The sequence below is a fragment of the Lactuca serriola genome, chromosome 4 (assembly GCF_051521515.1).
Source record: "Lactuca serriola cultivar US96UC23 chromosome 4, Lser_US96UC23_V15, whole genome shotgun sequence".
NCBI classification, from domain to species: Eukaryota; Viridiplantae; Streptophyta; class Magnoliopsida; order Asterales; family Asteraceae; genus Lactuca; species Lactuca serriola.
The window spans coordinates 72,789,259-72,810,464 of NC_136411.1; the positions used below are offsets into that span (position 1 = coordinate 72,789,259).

At 30.9% G+C, this 21,206-nt stretch overlaps 2 protein-coding genes across 14 annotated transcripts; one reads left to right on the top strand and one right to left on the bottom strand.

Annotated features, from left to right (window-relative positions):
• The first annotated feature begins 757 nt into the window (after positions 1-757).
• Positions 758-6,586, top strand: LOC145101874 (uncharacterized). 13 transcript variants are annotated; one of them, XM_079039160.1, is made up of 17 exons: positions 758-892; positions 976-1,041; positions 1,379-1,520; positions 1,780-1,942; positions 2,008-2,068; positions 2,152-2,355; positions 2,471-2,820; positions 2,925-3,120; positions 3,611-3,735; positions 3,834-3,986; positions 4,076-4,154; positions 4,789-5,077; positions 5,170-5,259; positions 5,340-5,419; positions 5,531-5,630; positions 6,070-6,186; positions 6,278-6,586. In XM_079039160.1, exons 6-8 carry the CDS (start codon positions 2,302-2,304, stop codon positions 2,944-2,946), a joined length of 426 nt encoding a protein of 141 aa, XP_078895286.1. In that variant the 5' UTR covers positions 758-892; positions 976-1,041; positions 1,379-1,520; positions 1,780-1,942; positions 2,008-2,068; positions 2,152-2,301; the 3' UTR covers positions 2,947-3,120; positions 3,611-3,735; positions 3,834-3,986; positions 4,076-4,154; positions 4,789-5,077; positions 5,170-5,259; positions 5,340-5,419; positions 5,531-5,630; positions 6,070-6,186; positions 6,278-6,586. The 13 variants fall into 13 exon arrangements, with proteins under 13 accessions (XP_078895286.1, XP_078895290.1, XP_078895287.1 ...); XM_079039161.1 differs by lacking the exons at positions 758-892; positions 976-1,041 and having other exon boundaries at positions 1,193-1,520; positions 5,531-5,625; XM_079039163.1 differs by lacking the exons at positions 758-892; positions 976-1,041 and having other exon boundaries at positions 1,193-1,520; positions 3,848-3,986.
• An 8,214-nt stretch (positions 6,587-14,800) lies between these two features.
• LOC145101876 (protein EMSY-LIKE 3-like) lies at positions 14,801-19,887 on the bottom strand. Its single transcript, XM_079039173.1, has 10 exons — positions 19,489-19,887; positions 17,532-17,743; positions 17,342-17,451; positions 17,012-17,255; positions 16,702-16,935; positions 16,562-16,630; positions 16,222-16,479; positions 16,063-16,131; positions 15,918-15,981; positions 14,801-15,111 (listed from the first exon to the last, which is right to left on the bottom strand). The coding sequence occupies exons 1-10, from the start codon at positions 19,514-19,516 to the stop codon at positions 15,065-15,067; spliced, it is 1,335 nt and encodes a 444-aa protein (XP_078895299.1). The 5' UTR covers positions 19,517-19,887; the 3' UTR covers positions 14,801-15,064.
• Between the last annotated feature and the right edge of the window lie 1,319 nt (positions 19,888-21,206).

Here is a 21,206-nt window from a genome sequence, read left to right on the forward strand (position 1 = left end):
GGACCAATCACACTGCAGACTCGAGGTATATGGCTAGACTCGGAGGGTGGACCAGGTGGACAGTTGGCCGGTGCGGCGGACCAGTCACACAGTATACCCGAAGTGCATGGTTGTTCTGTGATCGGATATGTTATGGCATGTTATGCGTGTATGGTATATGTGGTTGGTATTTTGGGGATATCTCACTAAGCTTTCGAGCTTACAGTTGTGGTTTTATGTTTTTCAGGTTCTTCAGGAGACCGTGGCAAGGCAAAGGCGTGATCGTGCCGCTCCTCGTGTTTATGTCGTGATGGGATTCTGGGAATACTTAAAATAAATTGTATTGAAAACCTTTTTGTAATAACTTTAATGGAATCGGGATGTTTTTGAAAATTTTAAACTGGTTGGAAATTTTTGGTCGTTACACTTGGTCTTCCCTATTTTTCTTTTGAGCCTTTGATGGGTAGAGTCTCGACGTTTTTGAAAAAAAAGGCCGATACGCTCAATAAACTGGGTCAGGTGTACCAATCTATCTCGACAAAGATACTTTTGTTAGGTTGTGTACTTGTGATTTGAAGCTTACTCGATACCACATGTAAGTTTGATTAAATGCTGAAACATTTGCCTACTAGGTGTTTGTTGAAAGTTCTCAGTGAACTTTTTTAAGTTTGACACCTAAAAAGTCGCTAATTCTCTGTTCTCAATCTCTTACATCTATTCTTTTCTCTGGACATTAAGCCTTATAAATCCATGGAGTTATAAAAGCTGAAACAATATGATAACAAGAGAGTTACCTACAGGTGGAAGCCTTTACATTTTGCAAGATTAAAAAGGAGTTCAATTTCATTTTTCAATCTTGACAAACAAGATTGTCTATTGACATTGGTCTACAGCTAGAACAAGGGCTGCAAAGGTAAATTCACAAATAAATGGAAAAACTAAATTAAGTATTTTATTGATTCCATATTAAACAAAAGTTTTGTAATTTCTTTTCAGGTAGGAAAAGGTTTATCAAATAACAGTAAAGCCCAGAAACTTGCTTACCAACATTGGCTCGAGGATGTAAGTGAATTCATTAACCACAAATACTTGGATTTATGATTTATGATTTATGATACTCATTATATAATTTTTATATAATTATTAATTAATAATCAATATTAAGATTATTAGTTTTACATAGTATAACCACACACCAGCAGCATCAAGACTGCACCAACACAAAAACAAATGTTTTTATGTCTTTTCGTTTTTTTTTTGGCATGTGGACAATGTGTATAGTTATGAGAACCTGATCTGCACCTTTTAGCAACCACAAAATATGAAATGAAAGCTGAAACTATTACCTAAGAAGCTATACATTTGACGTGATTTAAGCTTCTTTTTGTGCTCTCTGCAGTCGTGGATTTTCCATCTTGTGTGAAGTCAGCGAAGAAGACAAAGGTCGGCTCCGCTGCTTGGTGTAGAGATTTCTGTTTTGGTGGTATCGTCTTACTACCCATGGCGCCCAATACAGTCGTAAATTCGATTTGTTAGAAAAGGTTAGCAATCAGCATAATCTATTCAAACGATGCACTCCAAGTGTTTGTGAAAATGCCAATATCATTATTTTTTATTAATATCTTGTGTGGCTGAGGAATCCAAAAATCAGTCTATAATTCATGCCTATTTATTTGATATTTTTACTTAACAAATCTCTTGTGCTCTTTGTCCTTTTTGACATATACATGAGTTACATCAAAACTTTTGAAGTTATTCATGAACTAATTCTATTATTCTGATGTTGTTTCTTAATAACAGAGACTTTTGGTAAATAAATATGGCAGAAAGGAGTGGTAGTGCTAACACATGGTCAACTGACACCACATGATTGTCTTATAATGATGACTTCTTTGGAAAAAAATCAGGGGCTCTTCTGAAAGTTGTAGAATTTGCTGATCATTCCAAGAAACATGAAATTCAGGTACTTTGTTTTTTAATAATGTATTAATTTTCTTTAATCTGATTGTTTTGAATATTTGTTGTAAGGTATAAAAGTTAAATAATCTTGTATCAAGACATAACGCTTACTTACACTTCTGCCATTGAGGTATGAAAGTTAAAGTTTTTTGTGTATCCACAAGGGAAAATATGTAATTTTTCAAACTAAGTTGATGTAAATTATCTTTATAGGAAATTGCTTCAAATTTGAACTACCCAAGTGGCACTGTGAATCATGTTGTCATTGATGAAGATCTATACATTGTTTTGACCATCACAGATGTTGTGTTATACGAGTCATTTCTTGAAGAAGAATCTTTTCCTGATATTCTAAAAATAGCAATGTGCTTTGACAAACCAATTATTGCTCCTGATTTATCAATAATCAAGATACACGTAAGATTCTGAAAATATATATATATATATATATATATATATATATATATATATATATATATATATATATATTTTATTCTTTATTCATTAACTAAAGTTTGATAATGTATTTCAGATTGATGACAAGGTAAACGGATATCTTGTCCAAAAAGTGAATATAAAGGATTTAGGTCAGATTATTATTCGACTAATATCAAATGGGAGATTATCTCCAAGGGCAATTTCGGAAATTCCTTCAAAAATCAAAACCGAGTGGCAGTGGGGTCTTTTTGAAGACATCGCAGATCGTAAATATGTAAATACAAGTTCAAGGGTTCATAATTTCTTGAGAAAGGTTGAAAATAAGTGGGATTTAAAAGAGAGTTCTGTTGATATAGTTTTCATGATACATTTTTGTATAGTAATTGGGAAGAAGAGAAAAGTATTCAGACAACAATGGCTAGAAAGAGAAGAGAAGATGGTGAGGCAAGAAAGAACTTTATAAAGATTTTATCTTTAACTTTTTGAATATCAAGTTAGAGTTTAGACCTCATTTTTGTTGTGAATTTTATATTTTTGAGGGATAAAAGTGAGCAACCAAGGGGAACATAGGAGGAAGTATACAGAAGTGTAATGAAAGCAGATAGAAATAAGAATGATTAGCATGAGAGAGATGATGAGGAGCTTGAAAGAACATGTCAACCGTTGTGCATCTATGAACCTTATTTTGGTCAAGGAGCTTGGCCTTTTTTACATCATGAGTCACTTTATAGTGGTTTTGGATTGGTGAGTTACTTTACTTTGTATAAAAGATTGCAACTTTTTTCTTCTTTTGGAAAACACAAGAAGCTATAGTTGACTACAAGTTGTTCATGTTGATTCTTGCAACAAAAAAATTGTAAATTTTTTCTTCTTTAGAAAAGACAACACACTATAGTTGACAACAAGTTGTCCATGTTGATTCTTGCAACAAAAAGATTTTAAATAGCGGAACAAGAGTAACTTTAATGTCTTTAAAATTATGTTATTGAAGTGAACAAAAGGTCAATTGCTAATCGAATTGATTGTATATACAAGAATGCTTGGATTGGATTTCATCATGGAGAGCCACAACTAAGAATGTATTATACATAAATTTCCAAAAAAAAATCGCAGCTTTTATGGAAAATGTCATAAATTTCTTTAATCGACACTTTTTATGATTGTTATTAAAATTTGAGTTTAAAAAAAAAAAAAGGCTTCTTTGTCAAAGGCTGATGAGGTAGCGTTATTGAAGGACATTCAAGGGCGTAGACATGGTGATGCTTTATATTTTTGGGTAAGAATTGATAAAGATCCAACAAATCCAATGCAACAAGATTTTTGGACATTTTTTGATGCTATAAATGTGGGTAATTGCAAGTAAGTAGTAGTCTCTACAATTGATACATTCTTTTGATGCAAATATTTTTTATTATTTGTGTAATGTCTAAAATTCTCTTGTACTTGATTTACTGAAGATTTGCATTCTCAGAAGCTTTGAAGAAAATGTATGGGATGAAGGATAACTCGACTTCTCTTCCTCCAATGCCTATGGATGGAGATTCATGGTCTGTTATTCATAGTTGGTCTATGCCAACAAAGTCTTTCTTGGAATTCGTGATGTTTTCAAGGTTTGAGTTCTTTTTGTAATTGATTTAAAAATATATATATTCAAAAAGATTTTTGTTTTTAATAACATGGGATTAATGTTGATTTGTAGAATGTTTGTGGATGCATTGGATGCACAAGTTTATGATGAGCATCATGATAGTTGTCTTTGCTACTTAAGTTTATCCAGGGTGATATTTTCCTTTCATGCAATTTATTTTATGATTGTCTTTTAATTTATTTTATGATTGACTTTTATAGTAAAATTCTTCAACAAAAAGAATATTATTCCCTTTCTCCAGCATTTTAATTTTTCATAAGTACCCCTTTCAAGTTACAAGATTTTTACAAATTTGTCTAGAATCCTATTTTTGTTACAGTAACTTTAAAATTTATATGGTTAAATAAAAGCAGATAATAATTTGTATAAAAATAGTTGGAGTTAATTATTTAGTATTGCTATGATTAGGTTAAATTTTCAAATTATAAGGTTATAATAACGCAAAAAAAGTAGGATGCTATAATAAAACAATAAATGAAGAATAATATTCGTATGAAGACCCCTTCAGTATATGTAATATGTTTTGATTAATATTATATTATGTTCTACCATTTGGTTTCTCTTTAACCGAAGATATATAGAAAATAATAATTACCTTCCGAAAGAGCGATTTGATTACCCACAGATGAATGCACCATCTCCAAGTGAATATGAGTCAAATCAAATGGATTCAATCAATGTTGGCATTTGATGAGCCTATGGACTTCGAATGCCATGTGGAAGACACCTTGATTTGTGACCCGAGCTCATCGATGCATTTGCAGTACTCCACCCGGTGATTTGCAATGTGCGGTTGATAGGCTTTTGTTTCCGTGTTCGGGCATTGGGAAAGCTCAGAGAAGATGGAAGATTGTGTTGAATATTGTTGCATGTAAAGTGGTTCTCACTTATGTTAGAGATACGCAAATGGGTTTTTATCTTCAAATGCTCCATTGGTGGATGAAAATACTCGGTTTTAATTTAGAGTGAATTAAAGTTCAAATATATCATTTCCAGTGTATATACAACACCACAACTCAGGACCTTTTATCAACCTGGAAAAAGTATAAAATGGTAGATAAAAAAATACGTAGTATTATGTTTTCGTAGAATGAATAATTTTAGACAAGTCAATCACTGATTAGATTATATGTTCTATGATCTAGGTGTACAAGGTTGGATTTGGCTGGGGTGATACGATGTTGCTCTATTCGTGTAAATTACATGGGGGCTAACAGGGGGATTCACTCATCTCGGTATTATTACTGAAATTTAATTCCGTTCTTGTGTTTTTTTTCTTAATTATTTCTTACACAATTATTATAATTTATAACAGAAAATGCGAAAGTAGACCATGTTAATAAATTAAGCAGTGGGAAACATGTATCAGAGAAGAAAATCTCAACACTACACAAGGTGATTAAAGTTATATCGATCACAATATAACTACTATCGATTTCATGATCTCTCTAATTTGTATACTTCCATTTCATTTTATGGATATCAAATCTGATGAATTTCATGCAGTTCAAGAACCGACAATCGCATATGTTAGAAATCATGATTTCATCAGGAACCGATTGTTGGGTTTTGGCAAACATTTAACTCTTTTAAGTTGGCTGGTAAGGTATTATCATATCGTTGTTTCAGCTTCACCATTATTTAATTATCTTTTCCCCCTAATTTAATTTGTTCTTCAAATCTTTATTAATTATGTTATCTTAATTAATTAATGATCAAATATGAAGCATTCTTTTTTCAAGCAATTCTATGGATTAGTGACGAGAAGCACAAAATCTAGTGAAATGTATCTTTTATAATTTCATAATTCAATCCACCATTAAATCGTTTTTTAAATAGCTCCGGTTTTTTTTTTTAAATTTATTTAGATATACTTGGCGAATTTGAGACTCAAAGGAGTTGGGATAGATGTAGTTATTACTGCATAAAGCATATCTTCTTCTTTAAAATTGAAACATGTTGTTGAAGACAATGGAAGTGGTACTTGGTTATTTTCAAAATCGTATGTTTTTATAATCTCTTAATTTTATCATCTGTTTATTCAGGTGTTTTCTATCTTCTTTGAAGTATTGGTAGGGTCAACAAGAGTAAAAAGAACAAAAGTAGCAACACTCTAAATGCATTACCTAATGCTCTATTGGATGGTAATTCAGTTTTATGAGGTAAAAAAAGGTTTGTTGTTTTGTTCATTATGTTATCAAGCGTAGAAATTATGTTCTTATCATGTTTTTTTGGAACAATTATCAATCACAGTTGTCTGCACTCTGTAAGAAATTTGGAGAACAAAACACGGAGAAGGACCTATTGGACTTATGAAGACATTTCTACAAATTCAAGATGACATTTGGGGAACAAAACATAGAGAATGAGGTTAACAAAATGCTATCTTAGTCTAAAGGCAAATTGGTCATTACTCCACAAAAAAACTTCTTTTCTTTTAATCGGCTAAAGTTGATTGTATTTTGTATCCCATTGAGGGGGATGGCTTTAGACTAATTTTAAAGAAATTGTTGTAGCTTCTTTAGTTGTAGTAATCGACAACTGGTAAGTTTCTCGCTATAACTTTATTAAAACACAAATTGGTGCACGGTTACTTATTTCCCATTTACCATTGTTGCTGGAATGCTTCTCTTTCCAGGAACAAGTGTGTAGGTTCCGTCTCCGATTTCTACTACAGTTTCAAATAACAAAAGAAAACAACGTACACAGGCGCATCTAATTCCATCTAGTTTTATATTAAAGTTGAGAATAACGTATTCATTATTCATATCTTTAATTTGTGTTTGTACGTGATTGTCTCCATGAGATGTATGTATGTGTATATTATTTAATCTACACACATTGTTTTAATTAATATCAAAGTTTAATAAATACACTTTTAACCCTTGAATATACATCATTTTGAATTTAGAAGTTTCATTTTCCATGCTATTTATCATATTTGGTGTCTATATACATAGCACGGAAGAATCTTATTAAGTATGCTTGGTTCGATACAAAAAAATATATAAAAATAAAAATAAAAATTAAATAAATAAAAAAAACCAATGTGGCAGATCATGGTTATCAAAATCGCGATCCTGATCGTAGGATCGTACGATCTTACGATCCTAGGTATAAAAAACGAGTCGGATCGTATTTTGGGTAGGATCGTAAGATCGTAGGTAGGATCGTAGGATCGGAATTCGATCTGATCCTACCTTCCCTTAATTTTTTTATTTTTTTTTTTATTTTTTTGCAAATGAAATTTTTTACAACTTTATGTCTTTTACCCTTTACCAATTTAACATTTATCATTTTATGTTGTGACTTATGAGTTATGACTAATATTTTGAAGTTTTTATAACTTTTGAACAGAAAATTGAATGTATGAAATATTTTTTATTTTTTAAAATTATAGATTAAAATTATGTTTTATTTAGTGGGATCTTAGGATCCCGGTCCCAATCTTGCAAACCTTAAAACGATCATATGTAAAATCCCGATGTTGACAACCTTGTGGCAGATATTTCTTTTTATCTTTTTGGATTTTAGATTTTGAGTTTCATAATTATCCATTTTTGAGTTTATGAATCCACTCTCGAAAAAAGTTTTTTGATGTTTTTTCAATCAATGGACTAGGACGGTGGGTATAGAACCAATTCCAAGTTTGTTTGGCAAATGCATGGAATGTAAAAAAATATTTCTAGAAGTTTTTATTTTAAATGTAAAAATTTCGAGAAAATGCTAGATAGCTAAGATCATTATATGGTTATGTGATTCCGATGTTGAGTGTACAAAATAGAAACATAATTTTTTTTAAAACTTAAAACCACGTGCTTTTAAAATAATTTAGCAACATATTTTTATTTTTAACCACAACAATAATGCCCAAAGGAAATTATACACTGAAATGAAACAATTCGACGAGGCTGAAACTAGTTTTCGGCCGGAAACTATTTTTCGGAATAAGACAAATCGAAATCGCCGCATCACACGGGTACACCACTAGGATCCATGTTCGTTGGCATGGACCCAAGAGCCAAGAACATATAACTAATTTAGTTGATTTTACTACAGTTTAATTCGATATAATTAGAAATTTGTTTATGGAAAGATCACATAGTTTAATCTTACAATAAAACATGGTCAAATTGATCAAGCAATCACAACAAAATTCTTCTCCGCAGTCAATTGATCAGGAATTTGTCACTTTTTTTTTGAACAGCTGAATCAGGAATTATCACTTAAGCAAGCACTCTTTAGTATTTTCAACTTCTTTAGTATTTTCAACTAATTAAGAAGCAAACACAAATTTCATCAACATAAATAATATGATCTTAACATATAAACATCTTCGAAACAATTGTAGAACAAATAACCAAAACGATCAGATGCCAATCTAACTTAAGAAAACAAACTAGACACTCGATGTTTAATTAATATAGCAGATTAAAATAAATATCAAACGAAAATACATAATAAGAAATACCCAAAATATGAATTAATCAATCGAAATTTTTGAATATGCAAAAGATTATGTATCTTTTTACGTTAGATCCAACTTGGATAATTGCAAGAAGAAATGTACATCGAAACGAAGTTACGGTTAGGGTTTGTCGGATATGAGAGTTATTTATCCGGATATTTGATTTTTCTATTTAAATGACCAATTCATCTCTATAAAATATATGTTTCTAAGTAATTTGTAAGAGTTTTGACTTTTCTAACCATCAAAGTCTCAAAACTACCCGATTGCTATTGAAAATCCGATCATGCTAAACTGACTTTTAAAATCTAAGTTTTGATTTGTTTTGCTCTTAGGATCTTCTATCGCCGACTACCCGGTTCTCTTGCGGTTTTATTTTTTTAGGTTTTTTTATTTTTATTGTCTAAACTAAACTTGGTTTTAATTTTTTTTTAATTTATTTTTTATTTTTGTTTTTATTTATTTATTTATATTGACATTAGGTTTACACAGAAAATAATAAATTCGCTAAGCATTTATATGTTAATCTATTTATTATAATTTTATAACAAACAATTTGTACATGTACATGTTGAACGTATATTGCGGTTATTATCATGTATGACCTTATTTAACATTCTCTATATTAAGCCTAACAAATAATTAAAATTGAGGAAATTAAATATTTAATACCTAGTATATTTGTGTTTGTAATTTTCGTCCAACTTATTATTTTTATATTTTTTCATTCTTTTGAAATTAGAATTTTTCCTTTACTTGAATCAAAATAATGAAAGAAACATTAGAAAAAAAAAAACCATAAATAATATACTCTAATATAAAAAAAATAGAAAAAAAATTCAAAGTCCAAAAGCATAATATACTCGAATCTATTCATATATTTTACTTTTTTTGAAAGTAAAAAAAGTACCAAAACATTGAAAAATAAAACAAAATAAAATGATAAAAATTTTGAAAAATACAGAAAAAACAAAAAACATAAAATCGAGTTTAGTTTTAATAAAAGAAAAGATTTCATAGTTAAGAATCTTGTTTTTGGATGTCACGTAGACAAGGAAACTGAATAACAGACTACAAGAGGTCGTAAGGGGCAAAACGAGTCAAAGCTCGGATTTTAGGGTCCAATTTAACATGATCAGATATTTAGTGACTATATTGAGTTAATGTTGAGACTTCAATAGTTTAAAAAGTCAAAACTCCTAAAAAAATTATAGTTATAATAATGTTGCGTTTATTCGATAAGTCAATTTAGTAACTTCAAAAATCACCTTCCTTTCTAAATTGTGTGTGTATATGTATGTATGTGTGTGTGTGTGTATATATATATATATATATATATATATATATATATATATATATATATATATATATTCTTAGGGTTCGGGCTTCAATCAATGGGACATGAAGAGGTAATACAACGTTACTTTAAAAACAATTCCAGACTAATGGGTTTATTAGGTTACAACACAATGTTTAATGCGTAAAAACACTTAACAATTAAGAGAGAGCACATGCAACCTAAAATGATCTATATCTTTCACATCAAGGCAACATATTTTGAATAACAAAACAAATATGAACCCTAGCAATTTCGAAAATCAGAAATTAGAGTTACATACCTTAAACTTGTTATACCAAACAAGTTACTTGATTCCTTCCTTTGTAGACTTGAGAAGCAAGCATCAAAAGTTTAGTGTCTCTAATGGTTTGTACCTAAACCCTAGCAATAAGAACACAAGAGGAGAGAGGAGAGTAGAAGTAGAATTTTGGCCCTTCTAAAGGAGTAGGTAGTAGACAAAAATAAGGCACCCAAGGGTCCTATTTATACCTGATAAGATAACCCTTGGAACCCTATACCCTAAATAAAATAATACTATTTCAATTACGGGTGGTTATCCATTTTCCTTATCTTTAGAATGAATATTCCAGATGCCTTTGGCGTCTCCCAAAACCGTCATCTCTCATTAAAGGTTCTGGAATTCCTTCTTGTTTAACTATTGAACAATTACAGTTCAATCTTTGCACCTTCAGTTAATTCTAATTAACTCATAATTAAATCCAAATTAATTCTAATTCATTCTTAATTATTGTTATTTCAAATTAATATATTAATCATAATATATTAACAAATTATTTATTACAATTTATTAATCATATAATAAATTAATAAATCAACTTCTCTCTCCAAATATCACTCTATTCAGTTACTAGTTATGGGAGCAACCCAAAAGGATTTTATTTCTAATTACAAGTCATACGAATTTAGTTATGAGCTTAGACGCCTTAATCCTACAGTCTCCCACTTGGATAAGTCTGTAACTATAATTACAAGTATAACCTTGAACTAAACAGCAAAATGAGCTTCCCAAGCTACTGCCGAACTCTGATTCAAATCAAACGTTGGCCCTAGGATAAGTGATCAGCTATCCCTTCGTTCTTCAAGATATCGTATGGACGCGAGGCATAGAATCCAATCAATCTTATTGTCCAAAATTTTGTTTCATGATTTCTCAATTTGTAATGTTGTCATCAGACTACAAATTGAACACATCAATTTAGTCTCGGCTAGGCCTAGCATTTTAATGTCAACACCAAATCACTGAGGGACCCAAATATATCGTTTTTCCTGTTAGCCCGAAAAGAACGAATAAAGTTTGGATACATAACTGTGACCTTTACTCACCAAACCATACATGACACCATGTGCATTTTCGCAACATCAATGCACATCCGACTTGTAAATCACAACTTATGTATCTTCGTTTGAAGAATAGAATATATTATCATCTCAGAATTACTAATAACTGAATCCATCAAGTAATCTATAAGCATGGGTTTATCTAATACTTCAAATCCTTATTTTCAAAATACTCGTGAATATTTCAGCAGTCCTATGCAATGTCTAATCTATATAAACAATCTACAATCGATTCATTACAGTCTTAAATTACACGAATTAGACCATTCACTACGAGAAGAAGAAAAAAAAAAAAAAAAAAAAAAAAAAAAAAAAAAAAAAAAAAAACACCCTTAATTTATGATACATATCCTTCATTAATTATCTACATATTTTTTGTATTTTTCATTTTTTAGGTGTCATATGTCGCTTTTTGAGCTTCATTTTTCCATAGCTTGATTATACATTAAATAATTTATTTATACCAAATTATATGTAACATTGATCTACGTGGAATTATCTACACCATCATAATTCATTACTCATTACATGCTTTATCATTTTAATGTGTATATATATATATATATATATATATATATATATATATATATATATATATATATATATATATATATATATATATATTCTAGATTGTTTGTATGTGTATGTATATTTATTATTATGTAAGAATGTGTGTTGGTGTATTAAAAATTATTATGATATATATATATATATATATATATATATATATATATATATATATATATATATATATATATATCATAATAATTTTTAATACACCAACATACATTCTTACATAATAATAAATATACATACACATACAAACAATCTAGAATAGGGAAATCGCTACTAAAGCACTTTCTCTCACGACTTTCTAGCTGCGGAAGGTACACACACATTCATATATATATCACAACATATACATAGATACAGATATACATACATAAACATATGTATATACATACACTCATGTGTATATATATACACATACACATATATACGTACAGATACACATATATGCACAAAAAGATACAATAATAATAATAATAATAATAATAATAATAATAATAATAATAATAATAATAATGTTGCAACAGAATATTGGAATAGCAACAAAATTGGAACATAAAATAAATCCATTAGTAATTTACTACGAAATACTGAAGGATATTGTAAAGAATATAATTTTTTTTTTAATTTTCCTCACTGTTCGATCAGTAAACTAACGTTCCTATTTTTGTCATTGTTCTGTCAGTAATTACCGATGGAAATATTTTGTAGCTAAATTTATAGTAAAAATATTTTTATAATAGTGGTTTTTGATCTACAAACAAATTTACTAATCAAACAAATTACTTCCCATCTTTGTGAGTTATAAATTTTGTTATGAGTTTTTTTTTTTTTTTTGAAGACATGAAAATTTACATGGTCTTGGCACACAACGAACTAAAGGCGTGTTCGGCAAAACTAACTAGTAGCGGGTAGCTTGTTGCATTAAGTAGTTAGCTTGTAGCTGGCAGCGTTTTGTTAAATGCTACGTGAAGTAACATTTGGATTTAGAGCGTTTTGTTTAAACTAAACGATAGAAACTTATAGTGTCAAACGAGACTTTCTGTAAAAAAAAGATTGAGTGTTTTGTTTAAAGCTAGAAGCTCTCAAACGCTTCGTGACAAACACACCCTAAATCAACTAATACAACTCTTTCCAAAAGTGTTGTGTTAGGTTTTGTTGCAAAATTTTCAAATGTTGTAATTGAGTTAACGTAAAACTTTTCCAGAAAAATTGTAAAGGTACAATTCTAGTGTGCTACAACTCTTCTGAAAGTGTTGAATAGAGTTGTTAAGACATATATGATGCGACATTGTTTACTAGAATGGTTGCACATGTCTGATGTAACACTAATATGTTGCAACACTTCATATAGTGTTGCTTAGATTCTGACACAACGCTTTTAAATAAGTGGTGTGTATCTAATGCATCATTGTTCACTGTTAGTCTTATACTTTTGTATGGATCCAGTAACAATTTGCATCTATAAAACATGTTTATCATTTTTGGTTATTTTGGATGTAATGGTTTATAATTGTGTAACATGCATATCATTTAATATTTTTCTTGTAATTATGATTTTATACTTTTTACAAAAATTGTATAAATTTTAATAGAAGGCACTGCATCCATCGTCACCAAGGTGATAACAGTGTTTTTTCTTTATTTCCTCCGATTGAACATGTTTTTCCCCTTCAAAATAAAATATACATAGCAATAAGATAAATGTTATGGTTACTTGCACATGTGGTTTTGTTTCATATTTTATGATTTTTCTAAATTTTGCATACTAAAAAAACTTTGAATTAAAATTAAAACATAATATCTACTTTAATAAAATAAAATCTTTTTGTCACATGTCACACTTTCATTGATTTGGCCACATATCATTTTGTGGTTTTTTTCAATTAAATTTTTCCCACGGCATTTTGTGGTTTTTTCATTTTATCAATTTTCACATAATATTTAAATGTAATAATTATAATAAATGCATATCAATTCCATTTATTGACTTTCTTTTTAATTTTAAAATTTCTAAATTAAAACTTCATTAGTTTCCTTTGTTAAAAATTTTAAATTATTTGTTTAAATTTAAAAAAGAAAAAAACACATTAATTTTAATAAATCAATATTTTTTAATTTTTCTTATAAATTCAAAGTTTTAAATGTTTAGAATTTCATATTTAAATTTTTTTTCTTCAAATAAACTCATATAATACATAGGTTTTCCACCTAATTTTTAATAAATTAACAAACGGTGTTTGCAAATTAAATTGGTAAAATCATAAAACAAACATATTAATTATATCTTAAATTTTAAAAAGTATAAGTTATTAAGCTTTTTGAACAAATCGTTATTTATAAATAATTTATAAATACTTGTCAAAAGTTTGAAGACTTGAATTAAATAAAACAATTAAGAAATTCAATTTGGAACAAAATAAAAATTTTAAAATATATTAATTCATGTATATAATCTAATTTATATTTGTTAAACTAGACATTAATATTAATTAATTTACATTAATAATATAAATTGACAATAAATATAAAATATAAACATGAATATTTTATATAAAAATGGAAATTTTTAATTACATAATAACCAACAATAAAATCGAACAAGCCAAAATAGCTATCTAGCATGGTATCTTTGCGCAGGCATACATCTAAGTATATATAAACGACATTTAAGTCGGTTTAAGAATGTTATTTTTCTAAAAAGTTAAAAATTTGAAATGTTTTAACTAGAAAACAACACACATTTTAAAAATGTTATTTTTCTAAAAAGTTAAAAATTTGAAAACCACATATTTTTTTAAAATGTGAACCTAAGACACTCGGTGTTGGAAAATACAAAATGTAAAGCAAACAACAATTACGCATTTTGTTAAGAAAACCCAATAAATGATTGTCTGAAGATGAAATTAGAAAAATGCAAATGAATCTATACATGAAGAAAGTCTGATTTGTATGATAAGTTTTACCCCTTGAATCTTGATCCAACCACCACCACCACCACCACCACCAGCATAAGTTAACCTCCTAAATGGTACACTACTTACTACACATGAGAGAAATATTATTAAGTATAAGTAGGGGTAAACACCATCAACCACCATCTCATATCATATCTTACAATCTTGCATTTCTACTTACTTTACCATATCCATATCCATATCCAATCTCATTAATTTTGGGCTCTATCCCTAAAATTACACATCCCATCCCATCCACATGCACCATTCATTAACTCAACTCAACTCAACTCAGTTAGTATCACTATCACTATTTCACCTACTTCTAATATTTTCCTCATTTGAGGTTATTCTCGATCCATTGCCTGCCCTCGCATAAATCGCCCACCTTCATCTGTCACAATTAAACAAACAAACCTAATCAATCAAATCATAAGATTTATATTAATCCAAATCCATGTAAACCTAAAGAGCTGTAACAAATGAAAAAATCTTTAAAATATCTATACATCAAAACAAACTCATATCATATGGATATGTTATCAACAAGGATATTTAGAGTTGGAGATAATAATACTAGTAGTAGTAGTAGTAGTATATGTTTTATTTATTGTCAGCAAAAGCAAATGAACAAAGGTTATTCTTTAAGCTTATATGAAACAAACACTACTGTGTTTTATGACCAAACCCACCCACCCCATGTCTGAAATTTTTGCAACCCATTTCGACAAGATAATTTGGAACAGAAAGTTAATACAAATTTTTAGTAATGATGTATAAAAATAGGGCTAAATGCAAGAAACATAAATCTACTTTCTACTTTCTACTTTGTAGGGAAGTTTGGTTTATAAGGAAGGTAGCAGGTTACCCATTGCTATAGTTAAAATGCATTTAAGCCCAAAAAACAAGTTTCTTGCTTCTGAATCTTCACATATCACAACCAAGGCAAGAGAGAGAGATTTTCTACCATAAATATGCAAGCATTATAATTATATTCATATCTGTCATTTAATTTTACACTGTATTATTTAAGGAACCAAATTGGAAGGGAAGATTATCCTTTGTCTGCTTTCCATTAAAAAAAACTCAGGAACATCAATTTTTTTTCCTTTCTACTTAGTTTCATTCACTTGTCTCTTTAAGTGGGACTCAGGAAGTAAGAAATTTAGTAGAGTTAGAAGAAGAGTTTAGTTTGTGTACCACTTTCACCATCTGAGATATCTGCAAGCCTTGCAATGGCATCAGTCAGTGCTTGTTCATGTTCCTGCATTACCATATCATTCATTCATTATTATTATTATTTCAATCGTAAATCATACATTACATGTTTTCAAACTTAACTAACCTTGAGCACTTTCTTAGCTTTCTCTATTTCAACAGGATCTGGATGACTAGACCCAAATACCCTCTCAACCTGTTGCATGAATGTTAAAATTCCTTTCCCTTCTTGTAAATACAATATACATATATGATATATCTGCAGCTGCAATTATCATGTATCTACCTCTTTTATCAGAGTATCAGTGTGAAGTAACTGAATATTGTCTAGACCCTTCTTTCCAATGCCATTCTGTGATGGTGGAAAATCTTTTCTTGCTGCTGCTTGACTTTTGGGCAACCCTCTACCTCTCCCTCCACCTCCGCCAGGACCATTATCACGTCCAACAGGTCTACTCATTCCATGGCCTGATCCACCACCATAACCCCCTTTATGAGGAATCCCAGGGTCCTCCCCTTCCCATTGTATATCCTCTGGTGATATCTGCATCATCAAGTATCAAACAATATTTTATTTTATTTTATTTAACACATGCTATGCTATAATTTTAACTTTCTACACATACCTCTGCAAGATTAACCCATTCCCATGTCTCATTTGCTGTACTAATATCATAAACTAGTGCATGCCGACCCTGAAAACATATTTATTTATTTATTTATTTTTTTCAGCATAAAAAATTTGGAGGTGGAATATCAAATTTACCTCAACGGGGTTGTAATCTGTTATAACAGCTTCATAAAAATTGTTGTCATCGGGCCATCTGGTTCTCACTTTTCTTCCAATCAATGGGGAGAATGCTGGTGCTTCAGCAGACTCATTTGCAAGTGGCCCAGAAGTCACACGATTACCAAGCTGCCCCCTCCCACTTGGCCCTGATGGAGGGTACTGCATTTTCAGGGAAGATCCTCCCCCCATTATCTGACCACCACCCCCACCCTGCCAATTGCCATTTACAAATTACAACAAACATATCATATCATAAAAAAAAAACAAAATACCAATGTGGGCTTACAGATTTCTTGTTTTTCCCTTTTGTCCCTGAGACAGGTGCTCTTCTAGCGGATGAAGAAGATGGTTGGTTTGGTGGAGGAACTGGTTGTTGTGGATGAAAAGAAGGAGATGGGACACCAAATGATTGAGAAGGTCCTGAAGAGTTTATCTTTTGTTTCTTACGAGAGGCTGACACTGATGGACTTGGTAATGGATCATGAACAGCTTGCCCTGTGTTCAGAATCCCACCCGATTGTCTCCACTCCCTATTTAAATAAATACATATATCAGATAAACATGGTAATCATATCATATTATCAGGAGCTTGTTTTGTTTCTTGACAATATTGGACCTTATTCTCCGGATAACATCATCTGCATTTACTTTTCCCAAAAGCTCTCTGTGTTCTTCATTTGATAATCTCAATTCTTTTCGGAGCTCGGTTATTAAACCTTCCTTTTCCTGAAAAAAAAAAAAAATACACATATATCAGGGAACAACAAACTAAAAGATGATCAAGAGAATATGATGACAAACCATACCCAAGTAATTGCATCAGCTTGGGCTTTAAAGGCTCGTAAAACGGAACTGTAAGCTTCCTGCTCAAGGTGGTGAATTTGGGCTTCCATGTCTGTTTCTGCATACATCCTTGGATATTGTACAGGAGCCATAACTGCAGATCTTCCATTACCTGCAACACGTCCACCTCTTGGAATTCTATTTTGATGGGATGGCGGAAGATCATCATCAGTTCCTGCAATAAATCCAAACAATCATCATAAACTCATCTACACCAATTGGTTATTATGACTTCTGACAGTGAAACTTATGAGCCGATTCAGCTCATTATGACATCTTCTCAAGAATAGCTGAATAGCATCAAAAAAACTTGCTCGTGGTGGCAAATGTTCTCTTTCAGAACTGAGTAAAGATGGCCTTAGTCCTTATTTTCTTTTATTATGCCCTTCACCACATGAGCCAGGGGAGCTGTTATTGCATCCCAATAAGCTCCTCAAAAATATTAACTGACATTAATAAAGTGAGTGCTTTCCAGACCTTCTCTACCCCTCGATTCCCATTTTTCAAAAAAGAAGTGCCACTCAACAAGGATCCTTAACTGATAAATGAAGAAAAAGAAAGAAAACAAACAGCTATAGTGTAGGATCATCTACACACTAACAGTAACATATGTGTAGTTGCAATGCTATGTGGTATGAATAGATACTGGAAAAGCTCTATCCGTCACAGGCAAGCACAGCATGTAATTGTAATCAATCCTCACATCCATATTGATATTGCATACAAAGGAATGTGCTTTCTACTCTTTTTATGGTTCCTACAATTGTCTGCTTCTTGAACATGATTCTCATCTCCTAGGCTCTAATCTGAATACCCTGGTGTTTACTTTTACAATAACAGGATGCAAACTCCATTCAATATTATTTATATCCGGCCGCAACAAGTGTTGAGTTGGTGATAGCATTGCATTAAAGCATTGATATGACAAAATGGGATTTTATTAGGGGGTTTAGGTGTTGCATGCTAGAGAGTTAAGGGCATTTGCAAATAAAATGGGTGCAGGTGTGATGCACAGCTAGACCTTCAAGGCTTCAACAACACCCAAAAAGATGCTCATAAAACTATGCTCATAAGCCAAAGCAATCTGAAAGGCCATGAATTCCATAGTTGCAATGCTATGATATCATAGGATCATAGGACGACGACGACTACACAACATAGACACATAACAGAAAATCAAGCATCTCAAAAGAAAGGAGAGGGATGTAGGAAATAAGCCAAGCATGGTGATTATACAACATAGACACATAACAGAATAGGTCTATTTGTAAGTCAGGAACGGAAGAAGTATAGTTAAATGCAAAAGAAGATTAGTCAAGGTCTAAGAGCCCTACTTGATTTATGTTTTATATTCTGCGAAAGGCAACATTTGAATGCAGCAATGCACACTAACTACCAATTTGGCAAGCCCATTATCTTTTCTTTGATAAACCCATAATCAATAGAAGGGGGAAAACAGTTGGGGTAAATAAAAGAGTCACCTTCTCCACTCCAAAATACAACACATTGCTAATTTACTTTCTCCATATCATTGATACGTACACCAACAAGGTAGCTCCCAAAATAATTCAAGTACACATAACCCAAAATACTACCAAGCAAACAACACACTTCACCTGCACCAACCAAACTCTAAGCTTCACTTTCTCATTCTTTTAATTCTCCCTCTAATTCAAAGCAGAAAACTTTCAACAAAATTCAACCAAAAGAATCCAATCCAACACGACCACACCAACAAATTCATAATTCTAACGTGTTGAATTTGTGTAAACAAGATGCAGAAAAACAAAATTAAGAAAAGACAATGCTGGAAAAGAAAAATCAAGCGGAACGTATCGCACACTGATCGATAACAAATTCGCAACAAAATCGTAGCTTCCACCAAATTTCTGGAAAGGTGTTAGAGATTGAAGAGCTCACCGCTGCTATCGAAAGGTTCGTAGTCCATAGCCAGCTTGCAAAAAGAAAAGAATTATCAAAATCCAGAAGGATTAAGCGCAGAAAAACCCTATAGTCGCAGGAAGCTTCAAAGAAACGCGAAACAAGTCAAATTGAGCGCCGATTCGCCTCCTTAGGGTTAAATTTGACGTTTACGGTGAAAGTAATGAATGGATTGAAGGTTTGAAGGCAATGATTGAGGGGGAATTAGGGTTTGATTTGGAGTTTAGAAGAGAGTGATGACAAAAGGGGCGACGGGAGGAGGAGGCGCGGACTTGAACGAGATCTATATGGGGATTGTTTGTTTTAGGTTAATTGTTGGGTTTGAGTTCCGCCCCTTTGGGGTTTTGACTTCGTACTTCTCAAACACAAAACACAATCTTAGAGGAATTATGGGAAGTCATCTTGCCTTCAATGGGATACATATAATAATTGTTATGATTCTAGAACATTTAATAAATAAGATTTTATTTTAATTTTAATTTTACTTTTTTATACTTTTGCAGGAAACAAAGGACGTATATTCATGTTTATTGTAAAAAAAATATATTAAAAAATCTATTCTATATGACTAATTTTATTTATTTTGACCATTGATTCAATGTTAGGTTGTAGTGATTTTATATAAATTGATTTTGAATTTCAAATATTCCAAGAGTATTGTTTTAGATGTCAATGTTTTTTTTTCTGGATTTTGCTTTGTTTGTTCTTATATAGCTTTTCTATGAATGTATATGTATTATTTATTAGTTATCTTGTTAACTAAAATAGAAATATATTTTTGTCCTTTACAAGATTCCATCAAAATTTTGTAAGCTGGCCTTAACACTAATAGGGATTTAAAAAATCATTAGTTGAAGTTAACGATTCAAGAAAACCATTGACTAGTTGAATTGTTGATGTTATGTTCTTTATATTTCTTTGTTGGATTGTTGGGTTTTATTTTTTATTAATATTCCTAAAGAAAGTAGTTATCTAGGTGAACTTGACTACCATTTTATCCGCTTCTACCACATATTTATAAGATATTTTGGTAATAAACTAGAGTTAAGAGACAAAAAATCAACCGGGTCATGAAGCTGTGGAATTAATGTAATTAGAAATATAGAAAATATTATCGTTTGATGCTAATTAATGATCAAAGAAATAGTAAACACCGAGACAGTTAGCACCCTTTGATGCTTAATTACTCATTTGAAGGTTAATTAGTAATCATATTAATATTTGTTTATATTGTTGATTGAGTTTTAATTATAGCCAATGCATTTATCGGATTACCGAACTATGGATACGAATTCAGATACTGAAATCCGAATATCTGAAATTTCAGATATCCGGTTTTGAACATCCACCTAGGAGTGGTGGAGAATGAAATATTTTCAACCGTTATTAGTTATAAAAAATAAAAAATAAAAGAAGGGTAGAAATGTTACTAGGGATCGGTGTGAGATGTGATGTTGCAGCGTCATCCATATAGCAGGGTTGTTCCATTAATTAAGATTCAATGTGTGGAAAGCTCCATGAAATTTGCTCCAAGTCCTTGGCAGACCATAAGCAATACGAGAGGTGGTGGTAGTGGTGACATGAGCTTGCAATGATGGATGTGGAGGAAAATAGGATCATCACTTGTGGAGAGGTTCCAAGAAGGTCTTGTTGATGGAAAGCCCCATGGATTGTGTGTAATACCAAGTAAGACGGAT

Excerpts from the sequence above, each read along its gene's own strand:
- LOC145101874 (XM_079039160.1), top strand. The coding sequence starts at position 2,302 with ATGTGCTTTGACAAACCAATTATTGCTCCTGATTTATCAATAATCAAG. Across the intron at positions 2,356-2,470 it reads TATCAATAATCAAGATACAC|ATTGATGACAAGGTAAACGG; the intron begins GTAAGATTCTGA and ends AATGTATTTCAG. Across the intron at positions 2,821-2,924 it reads AGAGAAGAGAAGATGGTGAG|TGAGCAACCAAGGGGAACAT; the intron begins GCAAGAAAGAAC and ends GAGGGATAAAAG.
- LOC145101876 (XM_079039173.1), bottom strand. The coding sequence starts at position 19,516 with ATGGACTACGAACCTTTCGATAGCAGCG. Across the intron at positions 16,936-17,011 it reads AAGGGAAAAACAAGAAATCT|GGTGGGGGTGGTGGTCAGAT; the intron begins GTAAGCCCACAT and ends GGCAATTGGCAG. Across the intron at positions 15,112-15,917 it reads TATCTCAGATGGTGAAAGTG|ATGAAGGTGGGCGATTTATG; the intron begins GTACACAAACTA and ends TAATTGTGACAG.